Consider the following 27,845-nt stretch of genomic DNA (forward strand, 5'->3'; position numbering starts at 1 on the left):
CAGGAGATGGGAGAAAGTTGTAGAAAGTCAACCATCACTGCAGCCCTCCACCAGTTGGGGCTTTATGGCAGAGTGGCCCGACGGAAGCCTCTCCTCAGTGTAAGACACATGAAAGCCCGCATGGAGTTTGCTAAAAAAACACCTGAAGGACTCCAAGATGGTGAGAAATAAGATTCTCTGGTCTGATGAGACCAAAATAGAACTTTTTGGCCTTAATTCTAAGCGGTATGTGTGGAGAAAACCAGGCACTGCTCATCACCTGTCCAATACAGTCCCAACAGTGAAGCATGGTGGTGGCAGCATCATGCTGTGGGGGTGTTTTTCAGCTGCAGGGACAGGATGACTGGTTGCAATCGAGGGAAAGATGAATGTGGCCAAGTACAGGGATATCCTGGACAAAAACCTTCTCCAGAGTGCTCTGGACCTCAGACTGGGCCGAAGGTTTACCTTCCAACAAGACAATGACCCTAAGCACACAGCTAAAATAACGAAGGAGTGGCTTCACAACAACTCCGTGACTGTTCTTGAATGGCCCAGCCAGAGCCCTGACTTAAACTCAATTGAGCATCTCTGGAGAGACCTAAAAATGGCTGTCCACCAACATTTACCATCCAACCTGACAGAACTGGAGAGGATCTGCAAGGAGGAATGGCAGAGGATCCCCAAATCCAGGTGTGAAAGACTTGTTGCATCTTTCCCAAAAAGACTCCTGGCTGTATTAGATCAAAAGTGGGCTTCTACTAAATACTGAGCAAAGGGTCTGAATACTTAGGACCATGTGATATTTCAGTTTTTCTTTTTTAATAAATCTGCAACAATGTCAACAATTCTGTGTTTTTCTGTCAGTATGGGGTGCTATGTGTACATTCATGAGGAAGAAGAATGAACTTTAATGATTTTAGCAAATGGCTGCAATATAACAAAGAGTGAAAAATTTAAGGGGGTCTGAATACTTTCCGTACCCACTGTATATATATATACTTTAACTTTTTTTATAGTTAATTGTTATATTATAATTTATGATTTTGTGTTTCAAACTTTATCATACCTGAGATGTTATAAAGAAGAACGCACAGTAAAAAAAAATCATTTGCAAATAGTTGGTTTGGGCTGCTCGTCCTTAAAGCGGAGTTCCGGGCACAAAATCGATATTTTTTTTTTGTGCCCGTCCGCTTCTACACCTTCACCTGAAAAGGAATTGGATAGTTAGGTTTTTTTTTTTTTTTTTTATTTTCTCACCTTGTAATTGAAGATCGAAGATACTCACCTAGTCTTCACTTCCTCCCTCTGTGCCGCGGCTCCGTCGTCACTTCCGGGCTTGCACTGATTCCTGGGAGTTGAACGTCATCGCTCCCAGGAATCAATGCGACGGTGCCCGGAAGTGACGAGCGGGGCCGGTGCAGGCGCATTCTGGGAGAAGAAGACGCGGAAGAAGACGCCGAAGAGGACCGCGCCGGCTTCAGCTGCCCACAAGAGAGATGGAAACGCTGTGGAAGAAATTTTATAAGTGAGTATTTCTTCTAAAAGGTAAGTGCGAACCGGGACAGATCAGAGGCTAGCCATTGTGGAATGTACTAGCCCTGACTGTCCCAGGGGTATGTTTGTTGAAAAATGATTTCTGTGCCCGGAACTCCGCTTTAAGAATTACATGCCAAATAATGGTACCGCTTTCAGCACCTAAAATCGGAAACAATCATACCGCCAGGGAGGTTAAACAGAAAAAGAACTGGTTCACCACCTAAGGACTCCAGAAAAAAAACTGAAGACTCACGGAGTTATATGGATACACTTAAAGGGCAGCCTTAGCAAGATTTTCTGCCAGTGTCCAATCACCTGAAGGTAGCAGCATATAACGCATGGTCTGAGAATACAAGCCCTGGGTCCTGCATTGTACAGTTTAGATAATACTTGTTTTTCAGTTAAGTCTTTGCACATCTAATAAGGGCTTTTAGATATTATAAGCATTTTAATGCAAAATCCATTGAAAAGAAACATTTAAAAAACATGATTTATCAAATTATAATTGGGTATACAATATTTGTATTTATCTAGTAATCAAATGAGTAACAGGTATTCAGGAAACATTAGCCTTCACTGAAACCAGGCCACCACAGTGTGAATTATTACTGGTCGCTCTGGTTGCTGCTGCTGCACTTTGTTCTTTGCTTCCTTGCACAATGTTGATGAAGCCCAATGCTGTTCCAATGGATGTCACACAGGCTTCCAAATAAAGTAATTTATCTCTTCTACAAAAAGCCTATTTTTAGGGGGAACTTTGTCATGGAAATTCCTTTTAATTGCGTATGATAAACTGACATTACTTCCTTTACATGCTTACCTTTGCTTTTTATCTCTACATTACAGATCACTATAAAAGAAGAAATTGTGATTTCATAGTGTTTTTTTTCTGTTTACCTTAATTATACAAACATCATACTTTTTTTACTTATTCTTCAGTTGACAATATCATGAAATACCATACTAAAGTGGGTTATACACGTATCCAAATTCAGCTGGTTCAAGAGGTCAAATTTCAGTACGTGTGTACCCCTGTCTGTTCAACGGTCCTGCTGTCAAACTAGCCTGGATTAGTGCTTGCAGCCAATGGCAGCAGCACTGATCAATGTATTCTGATGGTGGTGATTGGGAAGGGGTTCCCGCTGTCAGGATACAATAGCGCAGCAAGGGAGATCCCAGCATCCAGATCACTTGTGTGCATGTAGGGATCTGTTAGGTTTTGTTTTATGTAGACCTGCTGGTTGAACAGCAAAAAAATGTCCGTGTATACCCTCCTTAAGTTGCTAATATAAACAATGAAAAACTGGTTGCTGCACTGCTATCTGCCATTTCATTAGAATTATGATCTAACAATAAAAAGTATATGTGCTGCAGCATTTAATTATAAGTGTGTCTGCACTTACTGTTTTTCTTGGGCTTTGTTTCCACTTGCAGCTAGGAAGCAATAAAAGCAGGTGATTGAGCCATGGTTTTACCACCCCCAACTTCCCACCTGAGAATGCAGTTGCTTTACAGTGATACAAGGCTGCTGAAAAAGTGAAACAGTGTGTCGCATTCAAATTACTGCTGCTAAATGTAACCAATGAAAGTTTATGGGGCCCTGCAAGTTCTTGCAATGTACATGATTGTGATACGTTATTGTGCCATTTACTGGGCTAAATAAGGCGGGGAGGAGGTAATATAATGCCTCCTCACTGTCTATCAAATGCTCTCTAAAGAGAAATGCAATGCAGATCACTCTTCAGAGGGCACTGCCCATGCGAATGAGCCAAAAGTCCCCTTGCAAAGTCCCACACATAACAGTTGGTCCCACCAGTAAAGTTTACCTAATGCAACTTCCTGTGATTGTAGCAATTCTGCTGCACTGCTCCTGAATATAGAGAAACGTTTCTACTCTCATGTAGGCTGTGCCTGATTGCACTACTGCAGCACCCTCCTAGATAGGTGCTAGACTAGGTAAATCTAGTCCTTAGCTCTAATGTAATCAGTGGAGCTATTGGTAAAAGCTCTTGTCTGCTCTTGGTTTCACAGGTTGTGGGTTTGGCTGCTTCCCCCTTCCTTCTGGAAAGTTCTGGAAGATAGTGGACTGGATTAGGCAAATCAGCAACTGAATATTTATGTTGTCTCAGCCAATCCCTGGGGGATGATGCCCAGATGGTGGCTGGGAGTGAGCATAAATAGTTTGAAGCCTGGAGCTGCTGGGTCATTGTCCAGGAGGAGAGGATTCCAGCCTGAATGGCTGAGGCTCTTTAGGGCATTCCAGATGTGTTTTCTTTTTTGCTTATCAAGGCCCTAGCTTTGTTAGCTGGTGGACCCATTCTACAGAACTTTGCTGGAGCTAATAGAGGGATTTCCTTTTCAGGATATGGCCTGGAAAGTTTATAGGAGAAATGTCTGGCTGATATTGGAAGGATGCATCCAACTATCCAGAGACATTTGTAAGTACAAACCAGTACAGACCAGTTTGTGAAATCCCAGTAACTGTGTGCTGCTGCTGTCCCTGTAGCCTCATAGTCAGCTTGTACTAGAAGTGGATATTACTCACGGTGTCCCTGTGTAGCTCAGCCCATTATTTGATGCTGCAAGGATAATAACAGGAATCTTTAGGAGGAACATAGGTGTCCTCAAGTTGTTACTCAATGTTGCTGTAGTGTTCCATGGTTACCCTACCCCTAGACTAATCTCTAATCTTTGAGCAAGAAGAGCGACTGAGACTTTGTGCCTTGCTGCCAGCCCCTTTTAACAATGGGGGTAAAACATATTGCGATGGGAAAAGTTATCAGCTTTGTCACTGCTTACCCACCAGTCTGTAGCTTGTCAATCAGCAGTGTACCACACCTAGTCCTGCCCACTGCTTTTTGGATTGACAGCACTAGCCCTGTTGCTAAAGCCCTCTCACAATGAGCTGCAGTGCCTGGGAGGGGGAATGTGTGAGACACTAATGAAGGAAGATTTGACTCAGTCAGGCAAGGCAAAGGAAGGTTTTTGTTTTCTTTATAAAGCTTGTGCATTAAATAGAAACTGGATTTGATATTTGTTTAGATTGTCCTACAGAAGCTTTACTATACATTCTGATTGTACAATCTCCTCTAGATCTATACTCTGTAGTGCAAGAGCCTGCTTGATTTGATACAAATTCATTGAATTGACTAGGCCTTAGCAGCGCCACATTGATTTCCAAAAGTAATTCCTGCACTACTTTTGGTGACTTTGGGGGCCACTTCAATAGACATCTGTGGATGAACCCGCACAGATGTCATTCAAATCACCCCTGAACTTGCACTGAAATGCGGGTTTGAAATACTCGCACACAATTTCAAACCCGCGTTCAGTGTGGACATACCCTAAGGGAGTCAGGAACAGGAAGGAGAAGTGTCAGCAAGGACCGCTGTAAGGCCTCATGCACACAGGGCATTAAAAAAAAAAAAAAGAGCTGCAAACCCAGTACCAATGCCAGGAAAAGGCAGCTGTAAAAACACACTTTTAGAAGCATTTTGCATTGGCGTTAATGCATGTTTAGCAGTGTTTCTCTTTCCTCTTCTATTTTCCACTCCCAAATCCAAAAACGACAGCTTTAAAGCGCTTGGTGCGGCTTAATGCTGCATACAGCGTTAACACGCGTTTAGCTGCATCATGCATTTTTACAGCTTAACACTTCTGCTCCAGAACGCGCTGGCCTTGGGGGGGGGTTTTCAGCTTTTGCCACTTACAGCTCCTAAAAGTCTATGTGTGCATGGACACATAGAATAACATGGAGAGGCATTTTTAAGCAGTAAAAAAAAGAAAAGAAAAGCCTAACGCTCCTAAAAACGGCAGGAAAAACCCCTGAGGCGTAAAGAGGAAGAAAAGGAGGATGGGGAAGATGGTGTTAAATCCATCCCAACTTTGTGATTCTACCAAGTTGGGGACAAACTAAAATACATTGTAAACTCCAATGTATGGTTCTTTTTTTATATTATTTCACAATTCACCCAATCCCAAAGTAGTGCCAGCCCATTACTTATTATAGCTAAGAGAGCCACAAGTGTGTAAAGTTTACCCTTCTGTTATACCGATAGCAGCCATCTGAATGGAAGGCATGCTGTTTATTGGTAACTTTTCTGCCTTTATCAGTAAACTGCTAAAGTTTTTGGCTCCATTCTTGTTCACAAAACATGTAAAGTGAAATGTAAAAAACACATTCTGTCACTGTACATTAAAACGAAAAAAAAACCCTCCAGTTCAGTTACTACATTCTTATAAAAGGTTAAATGGCAACCCTTAAAAAATTATGGCGTGGTTGAGATGCGCAACCTAGGACAGGGAAATAACCCCTTTTAGTAATATACTGTATACAACAGAAAGTCATTTCCTCAACCTAATAAAACACAAAATGGTCCTTACATCAAATCTGAGAAATGTCATATTTGCTAAATGTCACAAATTACTGTATCTGTGATTTCCACCAAATGTGTTTATTGGCTTTAGGCACATCCATCCCACAGCTATGGCATTAATAATATATCTATATTCATACGCCATATGTCATATGGTCTGTAGTCATAGCAATATTATAATAACAGAAGGATTCTAGCTGGCGGTCGTATCTGTTTTTAGTAACTTCTTTAATGCATACAAAAACAGGAGCACAAGTTTGGTACTTAAAAACATTAACAAGAAATTGTGACCTAAAGAGTTACATAGGAGAACCTGCTAAAGGTATGCATGGAAAATGAAGGACGAGTATTTGTCCATCTAAAAGTATTGATGAAATCCATTCTAAGATCTTAACACTATTCTGTTTTACAGAGATAACGCGTATAAATTAAGGTATTTTGGATCACGTTTTTGCTCTTCTACATAGTTACATAGTTAGTCAGGTTGAAAAAACACACAAGTCCATCTGGCTCAACCAATAAAAAACAAAAAACAGTAATGAAAACCCAACCATACAATCTTATATACACAATCCCATACCCAAAGCTGATCCAGAGGAAGGTGGAAAAACCCCAGCAAAGCAAGATCCAATTTGCTACGGCAGGGGAAAAAAATTCCTTCCTGATCCTCCGAGAGGCAATCAGATATTCCCTGGATCAACTTTATCTACAGTGTAAATATTAATAGCCATTTATATTATGTACACCTAGGAAAGAATCCAGGCCTTTTTTAAAGCAATCTAGTGAGCTAGCCAGAACCACCTCTGGAGGGAGTCTATTCCACATTTTCACAGCTCTCACGGTAAAGAAACCTTTGCGTATTTGGAGACGAAATCTGTTTACCTCTAGACGTTAAGAGTGCCCCCTCGTCCTCTGTGGTGACCTTAAAGTGAATAACTCAACACCAAGTTCACTATATGGACCCCTTATGTATTTATACATGTTGATCATATCCCCCCCTAATCTCCTCTTCTCAAGAGAGAATAGATTTAGTTCCTCTAAACTTTTCTCATAGCTAAGTTCCTCCATGCCTCTTATCAGTTTGGTTGCCCTTCTCTGCACTTTCCCCAGTTCCCCGATATCCTTTATGAGAACTGGTGCCCAAAGCTGAACTGCATATTCCAGATGAGGTCTTACTAATGATTTGTACAGGGGCCAAATGATATCTCTCTCTCTGGAGTCCATGCCTCTGTTAATACAAGAAAGGACTTTGCTAGCTTCGGAAATCGCAGCTTGGCATTGCATGCTATTATTAAGCTTAGGATCTACCAGAACACCCAGATCCTTCTCCGCTATGGATTCCCCCCTGTTCTTCTCCCTCTAGTATGTATGATGCATGCATATTCTTAGCCCCACAAGTGCATAACTTTACATGTTCCTCGGAAGTATCACTATGGATTCCCAGGAAATATTCAGTTTTGCAAATATCGACCTAGCAGAACCCTTTCACATACCACTTCTCCCTAGCCTCTGAGTCAGAAAATGTGCTAGTCCCTGACTCAGCAGAACCCTTGCACTGCCCCCATCACCGCAGTTTCCCTGGAAGTGTCCTTGAAAGTACACTCAGTGAGACATTAAAGTGTTTAGTTCACCTTTAAGAAAAAAATGCCTGAGCAGGTAAAGGGCGCTTTAACTGTGCGCTTTGACTAAAGTTGCCCTTGCTTCAAGTCAAGTCCATTTACTTACTTCCTAAAGCCTGACTGATAAACTCCTAGAGATGGCGTCCCCTCATCCCACCTTGTTACTTGATTGTTGCTGAGAAACTCCCAGCCATTACTGTTCGTGCCCCCCCCTCCCCCCCCATTATCACAGATACAAGCTCTCTCTCCAATTCTGAGCTAAGTGCTAATATAACAGAAGAGATACAATGCATTTGTAGGGGTTTGAGAGCTCCTCAAACAACTAATGTTGATTAAAAAATTGACTTTTGTTGATCCAAGTGTTGGCGACAGGGACACCCACGGTGTGAATTTTGACCCATTTGATGCCTATATGGCCAGCTTTGGCTTCTAGGACTCCTTCAGATGTACACTATGCATCATATTAATGTGTGTTTTACCACAATTGTAGCACCAGGAACTCTGTGTAGTGCGTTGTGAAGTATTTTATTTAGAACAGATTTACGCTGCAGCACGCTGTAACACAGGCATGTGCCATGCATTAAGGTGCACTGCATTAAAAGAAAAAGGTGCAATTCGTTTTGTTTTTTTTTTCTGTTGCACTTGCAGCCCATTCTTGATAAACCCTAAGGCTGACATAATGCAATACACATAATTTATGTAGCATCCCTCTGACACCCCAAAGGCAGGATAGCAACTCCAGAGGGCAGTAGTGTGCTAGCATTGATACCATACCATGGTTGAGTCCATGGTTAAAATAGGGGGGACGAGAAAGCATATTGGGTGCCAGTCCCTTTTGTCTTTTTAAAGTTTTATTGCAGGATGGTTAAGGAGACAAAGAATAGGGGTCCCAGATACTGTAGCAGATCACTTACAGACTCTCCAGATCCAGACCAATGTTTGGCTTGACAGTGTCAGAATCTTTAGGCGTACCAGCAACACTGTAAGCACGTTACCAAATTTCAGTGCGCCCTTTGAGCAAGTCAGCAGGCTCTTCTGAGAGACCAGCCTTCCTGACTCTCTCCGGCTTGGGTCTCCTCCTTGACATAGCTTCCTTCAGATGAGGCAGGACAGATTCAGCACCACTTCAGTACATGTTAGGCCCCAAAACTGGTTATTGGACCTAACAGCAGAGCTCCATCCAGCCTAGGGGAAGAGAGCAAGCACATGGTCTGTCCCAATATTTATATCCTACCCAAGCATGCACCAGTGGTCTATCTCCTACTGGATTGGCTGAAGAAAATATAAATATTCATAACTTAGTATTTGTCACGTACCTGATCCGAAGCCGGAGTGTAGAGAGGGCTCCCCCTTGCGGCTAGGTGCAGAGCACCCCTGGAAGTGGGACAGGGAGTGCTGTGCCCGAAGTTGCACGGGTTGCCGGTTGGGATGACCAGATGGAAGCAGGAACAAAGCTTGTTGTGAAGTTCCAAGCAGGTCCGGAACACTTTGGCAAGCCAGGCAGTAGCAGGATGCAAACAGGAACAGACTGGGAGTATGCTGTAGAGAAGTCAAGAGCCAAGCCGAGGTCAAGTATAGGAGCAGACAACAGGAAACCAGGAGTAAGCCAAGGGGTCAGGAGCCAGGAGAAACAACGTCAGACAGTCCGGGTCGGTAACAGGGAATCACGATCAGCAGGTTACAAGGCACAGGGAACACGGGAGGCTGTTGATCATCCAGCAACTTGTTGTTGAGATTGCTGGCTTTAAATAGGCCGTTTAGCGCCAAGCGCCATTACGCACTTGCGTATGCGCGTGCGCATCGGCGCACGCACATTTCGGACTGCGTTCGCCCGTGATTGGGCGCGCATGCGTGTTCGCGCCAATGCGCGAATTCGCTGATTAGCAATGACATTGGTAGTGCCCTGACAGTATTATTACTTAATATTTTGATCTGCACTGCTGGCCATGTGAGGAGTGGACTATGAGGACTTAAGAGGGGGCTTCCCAAAATGGCAGGCAGTATGTGTTTTCCATATGTTTTAAGAAAATTCCAGCTTATTAGATCTAAGCTGACATATTATATTTTTGGGATTCTAGCAAATATGTTTTAGGGCAGTTCAGAAGTTTGGCGCTTTTACTATTAAAAGAATCGTCATGCAATATATTTGTTTTGCCTCCAGCAGGAAATTCATTATGTCTGTTCTCCCTGCAATATTAAATTTGGCCACGAGAAGGAGCTCAGAATAAATTTACTGTTTTACAGAAACTAGAAACTGTTCAGCTTTAATAAAAGCTCCCATCATCCCTGATTCTAGAAAAGGGAAACAGGTACTGTACATCCTGGTAACTCAGACTCCATCTTAAGAACTGAGAGAGAGGAAATCAGCCATCACTCCTGCAGCACATGTGGACTAAACTTACATTCCCTACACACAGCATCGCTAGTGAGCATGGACTTATTGCCATCTACAGCCTAGTTATTTCACTGTGTTTTTGTATGTTTCATACATCGATTGTATGTATTTCTCATCTGTTTTTCCCAACAGTTTCACCCCACCCTGTTTTTGTCAATAAAGCTTCAACCATACATTTAGTTTAGCTTATTGAAGAATAGGAGGGTTTAGTTGCATGTTAAGTTACACACTGGGAAACATGTAGCACAGACAGAATAGTGTTAAAAACATACAGTATATATACACATTATGTTTGATTTTATTTTAAAGCAAGGGTCTCCAAACTTTCTAAACAGAGGACCAGGTTACTGTTCTTCAGACTTTATGGGGCCGGAGTGGGGCCAGTGAGAGTAGAAAAGGTCCTGGCATCAGTGTGGGTAAACAATGCCCCATCTTTAGTATTAGGGGTAGACATAGTGCCCCATCATTGGTGTCTGTGGGAGAAATAGTGCACTATCATTGGTATTAGTGGGAGAAATAGTGCCCCATCAGTGTCAGTGGGAGGAATAGTGCCCCACTGTTAGTGTCAGTGAGAGGAATAGTGCCCCAAGGGCCAGATAAAGGCAACCAAAGCGCCAATTCTGGCCCCCGGGCTGCAGTTTAGAGACTCCTATCTTAAAAGGTAAGGACACTTCCAAGGTTATAATATTGTGTTTCTCCCACCTATGTGTGCAGCAGGTGAGTCTGAGTTGCAATGGCACCTGACTTTCTAATTTCTGTGTCCGTCAACTCAAACCACCTCCCCATTCCCCCTCTCCTCTTCTGCTGCAGGTTACACAGACACAGTAATTGCCGGCCTTGCAGCTGGCACCACCAACCCCTCTGCCCAACCTAAAGACTGAATCTGGAGTTACAGCTGAGCACTCCTTGCGAAGGCATCACTCATTATCGCACCTGCAACCACACAGCTCCTTGTTAAAACCTAATGCATTGCATAACCTATGGCCACCAAGCTTAGAAGGTCTAAATAACAGGGCTTCTGGATAAGCCAGCCCCTTCACTATAAAAAGGGAAGGGGGGGAGGGCACAGGGGCGCTGAGCAGCCATACTGTTAGTTGGAAGCTGTTGCAGGGAGAGGACAAAGGTAAAGTTTAGGGTCAGTTCAGAGGTGTAACTAGAGCCTTCAGGGCCCCGATGCAAGAAAACATGAAGGGCCCCCCCAGATCCCTGGCCGGGGCCCTTCCCTTCAAGCCCAGGGCTCTTCCCACTAATCCTGGGGCTCTTTACTCTCGTTGCATGGCCTTTTATTACGGTCCCGCAGCAGGATTCTTTCACAAGTTCTGCAGTGGGCTCCCTTCCTGCAATCTTGGGGCCTCCCCACAGTGGTGCAATGCCAGGGCCCGGTCGCAAGTGTGAGTTTTGCAATCCTGGAAGTTCACCCACTGGTTTGCTACTGGGCCCCCTGGAGCATGGGGCCCGGTAGCAATCGCAACCCCTGCAACCCCTGTAGTTACGCCCCTGGGTCAGTTAGAAAACTGTACATTATTTCTGATTGCTAGTTCCTTAGGCAATCAACCCCTTTGCTGCCTTTTTATTATTACAGTTTTACACTGCACTGTGATGTTCACAAACATGTTCACAGGGGAGACATGCACAGCAACACAATGCTTTATCAAATCAATGTGCGCTTAATAAAATGCAACAGGTGTAAATCCAGGCTTAGTGAACAATCTCTGCCTTCCATTTAATACATTATCAATCTGAAACTGTCCTCTGTAGTAATTCCTTTCCATCACTAGATGTCAACATCGAGAACATGCAGTCATGGACTTGCCCCTGGGACAATGTCTTCACGCAACCTGGGCTCAGAGTATTAGTGTTCTGAATGGCTCTTACCTCTTTACAAGTGTATTGTTCCATGCAGGAGTAAGGACCACCCCTGCTGCTGCTGGAGGAGAAGAGGAAGGACCAATGACATCACTTGGCCAGCAGTAAATCCCTTGGGCAATGTTGGCTGTGCTCCCCTTAGAACGTTAACAGCCTGCAGCACAGTGCCTAAGTGGTTCGCACTTCTACCTAGCAGCACTAGGGCTGTTGGTTTGAATCCCAACCATGGCACTACCTGCCTGGACTTTGCATGTTCTCCCTGCGCCTGCATGGGTTTCCTCCGGGTCCCTGGTTTCCTCCCACACAAGTTGGAAGCACATAATGCTTGTTCCAATGAAAAAGCTGTCTCAGTACACCAGGAATAATTGGAGATTTCAACCACTTGGTGTTTTCACACAACACCGGCAGCCTATACACTCCGGTAGATGCTATAATTAGTGCAGATTGTTAGTCTGCCCGCTAGTTGTCGCCGCCTTGGAGGCGGCCATGTTTTTGGTTACTAGCGGGCGGACTAACAATCTCCACGAATTATAGCATCTACCGGAGTGTAAAGGCTGCTGGTGTGTGAAAGCTCCAAGTGGTTGAAATCTCCAATTATTCCTGGTGTACACTCACCAGACGTAACGTCGCATGAGATCTCGGCAAGTTGGAGTTTTCAGGCAGAACACCGGCCCTGATTCTACTGTAAAAGGGCCTGACATCCGTACATTTTGCTTATGGGATCGTAGACAGTACTGAATCCATATAATATCCTTCAATAATACAATTGATAATAAAAAACACTACACATTCCTTTAATGGATCAAAGTTGGCTGCGGCCCTTTATTATTGGCAATAAATTAATTAATCTTATACTCCAATTTCATATCACACGTTTACATTCTTTTCTTATCACCAAATAATATCGCACCAAACCAAATTATTATTATATCATTTTACACACATATATCTGAAAACTATATCTGATAACTCAGCCAATAAAGCTTGAGTTATAACCATTTAAACCAGAAACTGTCCCCTTTCAATTGCAGAAAGGGATGGATGCCACACAATAAGGACCATGACGAGGGAGGGAGGGTGGGAAGCTTCTTCTTCTCCTGCTGACAGCCGACTGACAGCTGTTTGTGCCATGGCAGTTATGATCATGTAACCTCTTGACCAATTACATTTAAACATTTTAAAACTGCCTGTTGCTATGAACATCAACTATACTTTACATTTCCAACAAGCAAGGACAGATACAGGCACTCGGCTGTTATCCCCGGCCTAGATAGCCCTGGTACTGGGTGACACTGACCTCCGGACACTGGAAGGAGGAGGGGATATTGTGTGCATATTTTCCATAGTACAGCCTCTATACAGCTAAATCTGGGCTACACTGTACAAGTGATTGCTGAGAAGGCTCAACCAATGATGAGATATATTGTGGATTACAAGCCCCTTTATGAGCAAACATAGTGGTATACGGGATAGCAGGAAGAGATGTACCCCATTGGAAGTTACGAGTCTTTGCTTTGAAGGACTCCTCCCTACTCGCCTGTCCATCTTTGTACGTACCCCATTCATTTGTTTGGTGAGGTATATTGGTGTGGTGAGACCGTTTTGGTCCCCGCGTTCAACTGAGGAATTTTGATAAAGCCATCCACTGAGACAGTCAATAATGCTAAGAGGATAGATATCCTCCCATAAATGGGTCTTGAGGAAGCTATGCTTACAGCGAAACGCGTCAACCTTACCTGTGATCAGTGGAGGAGCTCTGGTACAGGACATGTGTTCCCTGGATTTGGTGGAAGTCTCTGCCCCCATTTGGGTATAGAGGATTGACTGTACCCATGCTTTGTTGGTTTTCAGATGTTTTTAATTTGTCCTAGTTTTTGTTCTGTCTTTGATGTCACTTATGAATATATACCTATTTTACTATGTGAATTAAACAATAAAATACTTTTTTGATATTTTTATAAGAATGAAGTGTCCGGTCTCATGCTAATGTCATTAAAGTCCGCTTTTGGCAGAACTGGAGTTCTGTAGTTATTTATCTCTATACTTTATACTGTCACGCTCCCATTGGTGGGTGAGGCAAATTATTTGCTCCCTCACTTTTTATGCTTGCTGATATGTATCAAATGTTAGAAGCTGTGCTGTGACTGTTTATAAATGACAAAAAAAATGAAGTTTAAAGGGTAACTCCACTTTCATGGGGGGAAAAATATAGCAAATAAAGAAAAAACAATATAGCGCATACAATTGCGACACAAATCATATTGTAATTGAATGTTATTAAAAATTTCCTTTCCTTTTCTTTTTTTTTTTTATTATTTTAGTTTTTTATTAATTTTCCATTCAATTTTACAAATATTCTAAAATCATAACAAGAAAGAGAATCAGTATATCCTATACCCCCCCCCCCCCTAATTCCCAACCCCCCAATCTCCCTAAATATATCACACGCTTCTATTACGTTCTTCCATCTTCTTAGCAACTCCGGTATTCCTCCAGATGTTGCAGTCTCTAAATTCCCCAAATATTTAAATATTCCCTAGTAATTTTAAAGTCTTTCCATTTTTTCCATTTTTCTGTAAACCTATGAACGTAATCTTCATCTCTACTACACATGAACTCCATATCTTAGATGTATTCAACTCACTCACACCATTCCCTGACAGTGGGGGCATCAGAGTCAAGCCATCTCTTTGCTATCGTCCCTTTTGCAGCATTTAGCAAATTTGGGACTAATGAGTTCCTATAGGATTTAAATTAATGATGAATTAATTTTATGAAACAAGCAAACCCAGGGATTGTCCATCACTTCTTCACCTGTAATCTGGTTGATGAGATTTTGTATTTTCAACCAGAAGACACGTATCCTGGGACATACCCACCATATATGCAGCATTGATCCTGATACCTGACACCCCCTCCAGCAGCAACTGGATTTCTTAAGTTGGTACTGATGGGCTCTGGCAGGTGTAATGTACCATCTCGTTAAACACTTGTAGCAAGGTTTCCAGGCCTGTGGCCTGATGTGGGTCTGCCATTAATACCGGTAGTCTCTCCGGCCCATGTGAGCTGCGGCCCTGGGTGTGACAACTGAAGCAGCGACAACTCCGCCATCTTTGTTTGTAGGTTTTATTGAAGTAAAGGGGATGGGAGAAGGGAATGAGTGGGATACTCCTTGAGGCTCAAACTAATTGCAATTGGGACTTTTCTCTATTAATGCCTGTTGGCGCTTCCTCGACGCCAGCGGGCGCTAGCCAGCGATCACTAGCTCTGAGAACACTCTGTATAACAGAAGAAGTGTTGAATCCCCGACTTATAGTCCTGTAGATCCAAGACTGAGAACTGTACAACTCCTGACACTGCTGTGCTGTGAAAGTCATTAAATACTTTCCCCCGCTTGGTACAGCTTGAGGAAGTATATTGTAGAACTCTGTAACTGTCACTGTAACAGATACGCTCTGAACAATTCGGGGCCCAGACTGCAGGTACCCCCTTTGACCTTGAACTCTTCAGGGTCCACTGACTATGTACCCCCTTGGCAACTTCAGGGTTCTCAACCTAGGTACCCCCTTTCACAGCTAGCTGACTCTGGATCCCAGAACCTCTCCCGGAGTGGTCCCCTCTGACTCTAGGCAGACCCCCAGGGGCAATCCTCAGTACTCATGACTTGTGTAGGCTTTCCTGGGACTGAACCCCTCTCTCTCTGCAGGCTCTCGGCACACCGGATCCCCTCAGCTCACTCAGCATTCTCTGGACACTCAGGCGACACCCCGAGACATCAACTTCCTCAGACAGGAGGAGAGACAGCTGCACTCTCCTTCCTGGGACTCTTCTCCCACCAAAGACACCCTGTCACGCACTTCCCCCAAATTTATACCCACTCCCAGAATCCTTTGCAGCCTAATCTGCCTTCTGGGGTAGTTACAAGCTGGGATGTGTCCCCTGATTGGGCTTCCTCCACTACCCTATGAGAAGCCTCTCACAGGAGCCAGTGGGGGTACTTCTCCCTTCAGCAGGCACACCTGGAAGCCATGACACCCTAACTAAATAAATCCCAGCCCTGCTGTTAGGCAGACAAGGCCCACTATACATTTACCTAGCACCTACCTGTAGGGTGCTACACCTATAATTCAGCTTGATGGTGTTGACATCTCTAGCGGTTCTATGTACGGCTCTCAGGACAGTTTTCACCTCATGGTCCTCCAAACTAATTCCTATTTCCATCTCCCAATTTCCAATAAAGGGAGATTTCCTCCTGCCCTCCAGATCGGTTATCACCTTGTTTACCAAAGATAGAGCATGTCTTACTTTTGTTAAGGCATTACAGAGTTTTTCCATAGGGTTCAACTAATTTTCTGATCTGAGGGGCTGAGGCAGAGATCCTATTAACCACTTGCCGACCGCCCCACGCAGATTTGCTGCGGCATGGCGGCTCGGCTGTGCTTAATCATGTAGATCTACTTGATTAAGTGCATGCGGTTTTGGCGGTGCGTGTGCGCCGCCAGAATCGCGCTCCTGCTGTGATTAGACACAGCAGGAGGAGCGAGCTTGATTGCCGCCAGCCTCTCACGATCTTCGTCAAAACTGACAGGAGAGCCGCCTGGTATGTAAACAATGTAAGACGGCTCTCTCTCTGTCTCTGTTCAATCCATCCCCAAAACAGTAATGGGCCATACACACTATAAGATTTTCCGAAGACTTTTTCCTTTAGACTTACCAAAACCATATAATATGAGGTCAAACCTAAACACTTTCAATTTGTATGCAATCTGGCAGGCCCTTGCACTACATAGAAAAGGTAAATCTGAAGGAAAAAGTCTTCAGAAAATCTTATAGTGTGTATGGCCCTTTAGTAAGCACATCTAGGGAACACATTTAACCCCTTGATCACCCCCAGTGTTAACCCCTTCCCTGCCAGTGTCATTTATACAGTAACAGTGCATAATATTTAGGACTGATTACTGTATTAATGTCACTGGTCCCCCAAAAAGTGTCACTTAAGCCTCGTACACATGTACCGATCGTCGGCCGAACAATCGGCCGTCTTTTGTCCAGGGCTGTCTTGTCTTTTGAAAACTGCAAAAGACTGCACACGAATTTTGTCGGCCAACAACAGCCGACTGCAGAAGTGATGTCATGTGATGGTTAACTTTCCTTGTCTTTTTTTCTTTCTGAGCATGCCCAGTCTTGCAAATCTGCTGTCTGTTGGCAGAAATCTGTACTGACTGGCGAACAATCGGCCGTTCTGGTGTTGGCCAACAAAAGTTTTAATGCCTGCACGACAGATTCTGTTCGGCCGAAAATGCGCTGTCGGCTGTCGGAAGCATCATACTAACAAGCCTACAATCGGTCGATCGGTCGTCGGCCGAATATTTACGGCCGACAATCGGCACGTGTGTACGGGGCTTTAGTTTCAGATCTGTCTGCCGCAATATCGCAGTCTCGATAAAAATCGCTGATCACCGCCATTACTAATAAAAAAAAAAAATTTTAAAAAATAAAGTCCATAAATCTATCCCGTAACTTGTAACTATGTAACTATGTAACTATGTAACTTGTAAACGCTATAACTTTTGCCCAAAACAATTATTATATGCTTTTGGGATTTAGTTTTTTACCAAAAATTTGTAGCAGAATACAATTTGGCCTAAACTGATAAAAACAATAATTTTTTAAATTTTGTTATTGGGATATGTTTTATAGCAGAAAGTAGAAAATGTTGGTGTTTTTTTTCAAAACTGACACTCTTTTTTTTGTTTATAGTGATCAAATACCACCAAACGAAAGCTCTATTTCTGGGGAAAAAAGGACATTGATTGTATTTGGGAAAGGCATCGCATGACCGCGCAATTGTTAGTTAAAACAACGCAGTACCGAATCACAAAAAATAGCCTGGTCATTAAGGGGGTAAAACCTTTCGGAGCTGAATTGGTTAAATGTGTTAATTGCATGTGATTCCACTTACTTCGTGATACCTTCCTCAAAGTGTTAAGATCGTAAAGTGACCTGTCCTTTCCTTTTCAATCTGCAGCTGTTGTAATTTTCTGAAAATGCAATGCAATATGGCTACCTGGAGCTGTTCTGTACACAGAATGTGTACTGACCACACCCCAGAAACATAATTTCCTGCTTGTGTGATTGGCTCACTGATTTTCCCAGAAGTCTGCACTAAGATACAAGTCAGATTTCTGGCATCCCCTGCAACAAAAATGTCATTTTTGGTGAGATACTTCCAATAGGAACACGTCTAAAGGGGTGCAGGCCCTGCAGATTTCCTCATTAGAGCCCCGCAGTTTCCACAGCTGACAGATAATTATGAAACCACTCCCATTTGACCCACTCAGCACCACTCAGCAAAGAGGCATAAACAATAATTTCTTCAGAATAACAAAAGGTAGGAATCTGCAACACAATTTAGTAAAATCCTTGTAATGTACATAGCAGTGGCGGCCCATCCATTGGGGGCACAGGGGCGCCACCCCCCCTATCCATGCATCCGGCCCCCTAATCTACATGCAGGGCGCCGGACGCATGGATTCCAATGGGTTTTGAAGCATGTGATTAGAGCCAGAGGCTCTAACAGGCGTCAAAAAAGGGTGGAGCACTGCGCCCCGAGCCCACCTGTGACAATAGCGAATGAATATTGGCTATTATCACACCAATTCTCCTCCCAGTTATTCAGGAAGCTGGTCCTAAGACCTGTTTCCCGATTGGCTGAAAGGAGTGGCCATGCTATTGGCTGAGGAGGGAGGAGACGCAGGGGAAGCCACCGCTGCCTGCCCTCCACATCAGTCCAGGGTGAGTGAGCCGGTGATGGGGGGGTGGGTATGGTGTGGTCCGTCTGCTGCCCGGAACCCATGAAGCACCAGCCGCCACTGGTACATAGATCACCCAGAGGGGAATGATTTTTTCTCAACAAAAGTGGGGTTACGTTTTAAAAAAAAAAAATGTACACAAAAATGCAAAATACATTGGAAAATGTGCTGGAAAAAAAAAAAGCAACAACTGCACATGAACTTGGCCTGAAGTAAAAGTTGAATGATAGGATGTGAGGCACAGCTGTTCTGGGATAGGGGCGCCTATTCCTGGAAATACGGTAGCCCGTGTTGTTGATGTGTGAGAGGGAGTACGGTAGCACCTGAATGCTGGACTCTGAGGCGGTGTAGTAGACACAATACGGTAACAGCTGAAGAGACTGGTGGAGCAGGAAAGCAGCAGTGGCGTGTCCCCGCCTCTCTCTCTCTCCTCAGTGCTGACCGCTTTGTAATGCTCGGGGGAGAACACAAGAACCCGGGAGCCTCCACTTAGGGGCTATGTACGGGGGGCTTCCACCTTCAGGAGGGAGAAGTGACAGAGGACTGTGGCTGGGGAGCCCTGTGAGTGTCACAGCTGAGAGGGGGACAGGCCCCTGGAGGGACCCGGAAGCACAAGACAACTAGGAGAAGTGTCTACTTGTTGTGCTGTATGGGCAGACGGGCACCGGGAATGGGGGATCAGCATGACGAGCTGCAGCACACACAGCACATCGCCAGCAGTGAGGAGGACGACGATGAGGAGGAGGAGGAGGAAGAAGAAGAGGACGGGGGTGTGCGGGCAGACCCCTACACTGGCAGTGAGGAACAGGTGGAGAATGCGGGCACCCCTCCGATAGAAGACAGGTTAATGGTGGGCCACAAGCCGAAGAAGAGATGCGGCGTCCTTTGCACTGTATACTGCGTGGAGAGTGACTTATCCGGGGACATCCCTCCTATGTACACCGGGGACACCCTCACTATGGCCGAACCCTTTACCCTCAGCTCCCTACCCCGACCCAATGGGGAGCTACCCCTCAGTCCTGCCAGCCTGGAGCTGGAACTGGCCCCCTTCCTGATCAGCAGCCTGGGGGATGGAGGACACAAAGTCATGATGAGCTGCCGGGTGTGCTTAGAGGACAAGTCCATCAAACCTCTGTCCTGCTGCAAGAAAGGGGTGTGCGAGGAATGTCTCAAGAGGTATCTCAGCTCCCAGGTAATGGCCTCTCACATGTCTATATGGCACTTTGGATGCTTTAAGGCTGGGTTTACACTTGTGCCATCGCATGTTGTTCGCACCGCATTGCTGTGCGCATCACACGCGATGTCTGTGCGATGCAAATTTGTCTGAAATCGCGTCTGCACCAAAACGTTTGCGATCACATGCACCGCATTTCTGTGCACATCCCATGCGATGTCTGTGCGGTGCCAATTTGTCTGAAATCGCATCTGCGCCAAAACTTGTGCGATCGCAGTCATCGCATGTTCACACCACATTGCTGTGCGCATCATATGGGATGTCTGTGCAATGCAAATTTGGCTGAAATTGCATTTGCACCAAAAGTTGTGTGATCACAGACATCGCAGCGCATTGCTGTGCACATCACACGTGATGGCTGTGCGATGCCAGTTTGGCTGAAATTGCATTTGCACCAAAACTTGTATGATCCCAGACATCGCATGTCGTTCGCATTGCTGTGCACATCACACGTGATGGCTGTGCGATGCCAGTTTGGCTGAAATTGCATTTGCACCAAAACTTGTATGATCCCAGACATCGCATGTCGTTCGCATTGCTGTGCGCATCACACGCGATGTGAATTTGGCTGAAATCCCGTTCGCACTAAAATGGTTCAGGACCCTTTTTTTGGTCCGCACTAGAATCAGATCGCATGGGTGTTCACACCTATGCAGTCTGATTCCTCCACCATTTTAAAGTTCGCTCTGCAAACCGATCTGGAGGTGTCATTACTTTTACATTGACACCCCCAGCAGTATGCAGATGTCATTGTTAAAGCGGTTGTATTTCCCCCCCCCCCCCCAAAAAAAAAACCTGTGGGACAATGGCATAATGTGCTAGTATGCATTGCATACTAGCACATTATGAAATACTTACCTTAGAACAAAGCCCCGACACAGTCGCCTGGACACAGCTGAGGGAGAAGACATGTTCCCTCGGCGTCTCTTCCGGGTGGCTGTGAGTGGCTGGAGCCACGACGACTTCACTTCTATGCATGCGCGGGAGTTCACTTTCCGGCAAGGAGCTCTGAAGGTCCGGTAAGATACGCCAGACTTTTAGAGCACATACGTCGGTAGTGTCAGCGGCTGCATGCTGGGTGAATATCTCTTAAACCGTGCAGATTTAGGAGATATTATTTTACCTACAGTTAAGCCTTATTATAAGCTTACCTGTAGGTAAAAGTTAAAAAGCCGAGTATACTACCGCTTTTACCAGTGTTTGATTCAGGTGCGATGCGGGAACCAGCACTGAATAGCAGGATTTCCTGCATCACACCAGTGTGAACCGGGACTCACTATCATCGATTCACAATACTTTATTAAAGTGGAGTTCCACCCATATTTGCAACTTGCTTTTACTCACATGCCCACCTGCAGTGCAGCCCTAAATGGATATTAATTTTTTTATTTTAAATTGTGTCTAAAAAGCTTTATTTTTAATAAATCAGCGGCACTTCCGGTCTCGACCGCCTAGGCTAAGTCGTCATCAGGCGATTCCCTTGGACTCCGGGGATATCGGCGTCATCAATCCGAGATGTCCAAGGAAATTGGCTGATTCTCATTTGATTGACAGGTTGCCATAACAACGGGGCAGGAACTTCCGCTGCCGCCGCCATCGCTGTGGCAAGCTGCAATCAGTAACCTGCGCCACACAGTGTCATTACTGTGCAGGTGTGAGATCGGGAGGTGCATGCTGGGTAGCCAGCTGCACCTAATCCCAGAAATAGACACAAGCAGGCTTCAGATGCCCGGAACTGCGATGGCCCCTGCCTGCTTCAGAGATCAGGTCATTTTTTTACAGATTAAAAAAAAAAGCACACATAGTTACATTTGCAACAGTATCCAGATAATAATGTCCAATCTGTGCCAATCATGGGGGGTGATTTTAGAAAAAAAACTGATTATGGTGACTGGAGCTCCTCTTTAGTCCCCGTTCACACTAAGGCGACCTGGTCGCCTCACAGGTCGCCTTCCATAGGGAAGCTGCGGACCCGTTCTAATAGGAGCGACACAAGTTGCTCCGACTTAGAAAAAGGGTCCGGAGCTTCTTTGGGGCGACCCGGAGGCGACCGCCATAGACTTCAATGTTATGAAGTCCGTGGCGGCCGCTCCGAGGTCGTGGCGCGCTGCTCGCACCGCGACCTCGGAGGTCGCCCCTGGAAGTCGGATCGCCCCTATCTGAATGGGGCCTTAAAGTGATTGTAAAGTCTAGGTTTTTTTTTTGTGTGTTTTTGTTTTTTTTTCTTCAATAAAAATGACAAACGTTGTACTTACCTGCCCTTTGCAGTTGGTTATGCACAGGGCAGCCTGGATCCTCCTCTTCTCGGATCCCTCTTCAGCTCTCCTGGTCCATCCCTCCCTTTGAGTGCCCCCACAGAAAGCAGCTTGCTTTGGGGGCACCCGAGCCTATGTACAGCCTAATGTATCCATTCAGACATGGAGCTGCGGTTTGGCCCCGTCCTCTCTCTTTCCTGATTGGCTAGCTGACTATGATTGACAGCAGAGGGAGCCAGTGGCCCTGCTGCTGTGTCTTAGCCAATGAGGAGAGGAGTCCCAGACAGCTGAGACAGTCGTGGACATTGCTGGTTTGAGAAGGGGTTCAGATAAGCATCGAGGGGGGGCTGCTGCGCACAGTGTTTTTTTTTTTTTTTTTTAACTTAATGCATAGACTTTACAACTCCTTTAATCCGAAAGGGAAATATTTTTGATCACTTGGCGACCATATAACGTACATATACAGAGGTAAGGTGCCTCTGCTGCACCTAGGTTCATGATCTCACACTTCTAGGTAGGGAGCACTAATGCGCGCTGCCTGCAGCCCGCGCCCTCTGTGTATTTATACAGCAGTATTTATTTTTATTTATACATTTTGGATCACTGTCTGTTGGTCTAGTGACAGCAGCTTTTTTTTCTCACTGTTTCATTACTTCCACATCCTTAGCGCAGAAATTCCTCCATTTTTTTTATATTTATACAGCGGGACCTGATCTGTGGGTACCACAGATGAATATTCAGAACAAGGCAGATCGCCATTCTGACAGGAGGGAAGGTATGGATCTTGTGTCTCTGTGACATCTCCCAGAAGGCTGTGGGCAAAGGGGAGTGCAAAATTCCGCTTGTATCACTTAGACCAGGGGTCTCCATGTGATCCAGGTCAGCCAGACTGTGGCTGCGGGGGAGGAGAAGAAAATGTCCTGTGTCGGTAACCATGCCTCATCAATGGTGTCCTATTGGTGTCAGTGGGAGGAATAGTCCACAGTCCATATTCCCATTGCACACATTCCTGGAATAAACCCTAAAGGGCCATACACACTATAAGATTTTCCTTCAGATTTACCTTTTCTATGTAGTGCAAGGGCCTGCCAGATTGCATACAAATTGAAAGTGTTTAGGTTTGATCTCATATTATATGGTTTTGGTAAATCTAAAGGAAAAAGTCTTCAGAAAATCTTATAGTGTGTATGGCCCATTAGAGCACCTGGTGCTGTAGCGACTGCCAGCTGGGTACTGGAATCTATACGATGTGTATATTTTCGCCAGCACATCAAGGATTATCAATTTCGTCCAAACGTTTTTTTTATTCAAAATCGATCACATTACAAAATGGTGTAGTGCAACATTTTGGAGCCATGCAGGACTCCTTCATCATTACATGCCTATGAACGGGTCCTGTGTGGTTCTGAAACATTGCATTACACAGTTTTGTGATGTGATCGTTCTTGAGTAAAAGTTTGGATGGAATTTATGATCCTTGGTGTGCTGGCGATTATCTACATATAGTGGGAGGAATAGTGTCCCATTGTTGGTGTCAGTGGGGGGAGTAGTGTCCTGTCATTGTTGTCGGTGGCAAGAGTAGTGTCTCAATTTCATTGTCTTTAAGCTGTGATGGCTGGACAGGGGGCTACATGGGTTGCAATGCTTTGCTTCATAGTAAAAATGACACCCCAGCGTACCTTCCCAAATGTGGCCACGCTGATTTTCATATACACTTTAAAAGAGGTGGTGAGGGGGTGGCACATCACTTCCCTGTGGCCTGTTAACTGTCCTCTGAAAAAGCAGTCCTCTGTAGTAGTATACTAGGTCCAATGGCACAGTACCCCTTTGATTCCTGGCACCTAACCTGCAGCCCATGGTACTTGCTGTGGCCCGGTAGTCTGTAATAGGTGTATTGATTTGTAAAGATACTGCAATGGCAGTGGTCTCTGATAATCTCATGTAACAGTCTCTGACTGCATCTCCCAGACTCCAACCACTCCCTTAGTATGTCAGCTGTCTTTTTCCTCTGGTAAAGCTGTGTAAATGTGTTCAATCTTTTTTCTAATTCAGCATTCCAATAGTTTAGCCTGTGGGCTAAAATTTGCATTGCGTATAGCAAACTTTATAGCTGAACCGCACTGGAATGCACTAGCGTTCCTGTGCGTTTTTTTTTTTTTTTTAAAGCAGTATGTTTTTCAGCTCATTCATTTGAATCGGGAGAATATGCTTTAGATCACTCAAAAATAATGCTTGCAGTACTTTATACGCACTGCAACCGGATCACGTAGTACATAGCAAACACATTTAATTTTCTCTCTGCTTTTGGGGTTTTGTTAACTTTACACGGACACACGCCGCAGAGACACAATGCGTTTTCAGAGTGGTGGGGGTGCAACACACAGAGTGTGGGTTTCCCACATCGCGTTCCAGTGTAAACCGGCAATTAGTTGCTAGGTCCAGGTTCAAAGTACCTCTTATAGATTGTTGTGCGATCGTTGGACCTCACTGGTCAGTAATAGAAGCATTGCAGGGGCTGTAATGGCAGTGATCTCTAACAGTCTCCTGTAACTGGTTTTCTGTCACTTAGGCTCGGTTTCCACTAGTGCGACTTGCGGTGCGACTTGACACATGTCAAGTCGCACAGCAAGTCAAAACCCATTGTTTTCAATGGGGCCCGTTTCCACTGCCGCGGCTTCAGTTGCCGCGACCTCAAAAGTAAATCGTGTACTACTTTTGAGCGCGACTTCCCTCTATATATGAGGGACAAGTCTAACTGAAGCCGCGGTTTACTTTTGCTACGAAGTCGTGCTAGAAGTAGCACGCCTTCGTAGCCGCACTAGTGGAAACCGAGGCTTACTGTCTTCTGCAGCATGTCCCCTGACTCCAACCCCTCCTGTAGTGTGTCACCAGTCTATTTCTTCTAGTAAAGGCCCGTACACACGTGCAGATTGTCGGCCGAAAAGATTCGGCCGACAGGCCGATTTTCGGCCTGTTAGTATGATGCTTCCGACAGCCGACAGCGCACTTTCGGCCGAACAGAATCTGTAGTGCAAGCATTAAAATTTTTGTATGCCGACACCAGAACGGCCGATTGTTCCTCAGACAGCAGATTTGCAAGACTGGGCATGCTCAGAAAAGAAAAAACACAGGGAAAGTTAACCATCACATGACATCACTTCTGCAGTCGGCGGACAAAATTCGTGTGCAGTCTTTTGCACTTTTCAGCGGACACGACAGCCCGGGGACAAAATACGGCCGATCGGTCGGCCGACGATCGGTACGTGTGTACGGGGCTTAAGTCTGCAGTCTGACAGTCATCTGAAGCATTTCATATTCTGGATATTATATACGCTATGTGATATGTTATCAGGGGCCGCAACCAATGCCTTAGGCTAAATACACATTAGCACCACTGTGTTTAGGTTTTTTAAACACATGAAAAATGACCTGAAAGCTATAAACAAATGATATGCTTTCTAGATCACTTTCTCCTGAATTTAGATGTACCTGTCTATGCAGGTTTAGGGCTCTCTCAAAGTTCACTGGAACTCCCCTAGGCAACCTTGTCCATTGCACTTCCAGCTCAGGATAAGGCGAAAAGCCTTGCTCTCTAAGTTGTCAGTTAAAGTACAACTATAGACAATTTTTTTTTTTTTTGAATAGAGCAAGGGAGGGTTATAACCCTTTAAAGTTTCATTTTTATCTTTTTTCGCAGTCTGTGTCCCATTGCGGATTTTTCCCCTCGCTTCCTGTCCCATAGCCAAACAGGAGGTGAGAGGAAATCCCTGTGAATTAGGGGAATTCCTTGGGGACCTCCAGGTCACCAGAACTGGTGTCCTCATTGGAATGTTTCCCCTCTCTTACTTTTCTGGGGACAACTCAAAATTTGCAGCTTTTTTTTTTTGCTTTTTTACTTTTCATTGATAACGGTAAACAGGACAAATAGTGGGTGAATCTCCCTAACAGGGGCACAGACAGCAATAAAAACCAACGGGTTCTAATCCCTCTCCACTGTCCAAAACTAAAAAAAAAAAGTTTTGCCTTTACTTATACTTTAACACAACTGTGTTGAAGTGGTGTGCACTGAAAGAATAACTTTATTTCAGTGCAGGGGGTTGTGATTCGTACTACCACATCACACCACAACTGTGTCAGAACTTGATGAATTGTAACTTTTGACATTTCAATAAAGTTTTTGGATAAAAAAAAAAAAAAAAGGTGATAGTGCAGTGCTCTGGAATTGGCACATCAGCACTATTCCTGTCAGCTCACATCAGCAGCCATGTGTGTAGCACGCCTGTCAGGTGTGAACTGGCCCTTAGTCACATGTGTTTAGAACTTCCAATCAGACCTAGGATGTGCAAAATTATATTTTCTCCTTCACACAATGTGCAATGAATTTTTGTTTTTTTTTCTACACAGAATAAACAAAGATCACCATAAGAGCCGGTTCACACTGAGGCGACACGACTTCGGGGGGCGACCTGTGAAGTCGCGTGCACCGCGACTTCGGAGCGACTTGCAGGGACTTCACATAATGAATGTCTATGCAAGTCGCTCCGAGGTCGCCCCAAAGTAGTACAGGACCCTTTTTGTAAGTCGGAGTGACTTGTCACTCCTATTAGAACGGGTCCTGTACTACTCAATGGACCGCGACCGACCGCGACTTGTCAGGCTGACAAGTCGCCTGACAAGTTGCGCTAATGTGAATGGGCTCTTAGGGCACATAGAAACAATTGTTTTCTATGTGCCCTGTTTACACTTTAGAGCTGTTGAAAAATGCAGACTGTATATCACTGCACTGTGATGCTGCTGTGGAAATTGGAATGGAATATATCTTTGAAGTGTACACTAATAAAGTAAACAGTGTGATGTGCTAAAACACCTTGCAGCACTCCCTCAATACCTTTGCAAAAAACAAGCATTTTGTGCCCCATGCACATGGACCACCTGCGTTAAACACAGGAGAAGTTATCTGGTAAGTATAAACTGTTCTACTTCCCAGATCACATTTTCTTGCGTTTAGATGTTCGTGGGTTTACCTGTCTTTAGGTACGTTTCCATGCACTTAAACGTAAAGTAGGCTAAAGCTGGCCATACATTATACAATTTTTTAGAGGTGCACCCAATGGAGTTGTTGGTACCGAAAAAACAGACGTTGCAGGATGCACTTGGCCAAAAAAAAAAAAAAAAAAAAATTATATATATATATTACATTCAACTTTTTTATTAATATCATGAATTTAAATGAATAAGGATTTTTTTGTCAACCATTATTGCCACCTTTTAGCACAAGAAAAATGTATCACTTTGAATTCTATGTAGGTTTTCTCACTGGTCCGTACACTGGTGTTAAAAATCCTGCTTGCTGTATTTTTGGTCAGTTAAAAAAAACTACATCAAAAACACACCACATCATTAAAATGCACTGAAAATGCATAAATAACGCACCCGTGTTACGTTTTTGATGCGGTTTTTGTGTCACGTGACCTATGAAAAACAAACCATAAGCACAAAAAAATCACGCATCTTTTCGGCACCATTAATGGCACCTTTTTTCTCTTATCAGCAAAGTGCTGATGTGCTTCAGACGCTGAAATTTCAGTGCATCTCTACAATTTTCATATTCAGTTTCCTTTAGATTTATCTTCAACTACGTAGTGCAAGGGCCTGCCTGATTGCAGACAAATTGAAATCATTTAGGATTGGCCTACTATTATATGGTTTTGGTAAATCTAAAGGAAAATTGTACAAGAACATTGTATAATGTATGGCTAGCCTAAATGGT

General features: G+C 44.5%; 1 protein-coding gene across 1 annotated transcript in view; it reads left to right on the plus strand.

Moving 5' to 3' along the window:
- Positions 1–18,997: 18,997 nt before the first annotated feature.
- Positions 18,998–27,845, plus strand: part of RNF217 (ring finger protein 217) — a 144,901-nt gene continuing 136,053 nt past the window's right edge. The window contains exon 1 of the mRNA XM_082252273.1: positions 18,998–19,778. Within this exon, the coding sequence (XP_082108399.1) occupies positions 19,236–19,778 (543 nt within the window). The 5' untranslated portion in view covers positions 18,998–19,235. The remainder of the gene's footprint in view (positions 19,779–27,845) is intronic.

The sequence above is a fragment of the Pelophylax lessonae genome (genome assembly GCF_965119305.1).
Source record: "Pelophylax lessonae genome assembly, chromosome: 3".
NCBI lineage: Eukaryota > Metazoa > Chordata > Amphibia > Anura > Ranidae > Pelophylax > Pelophylax lessonae.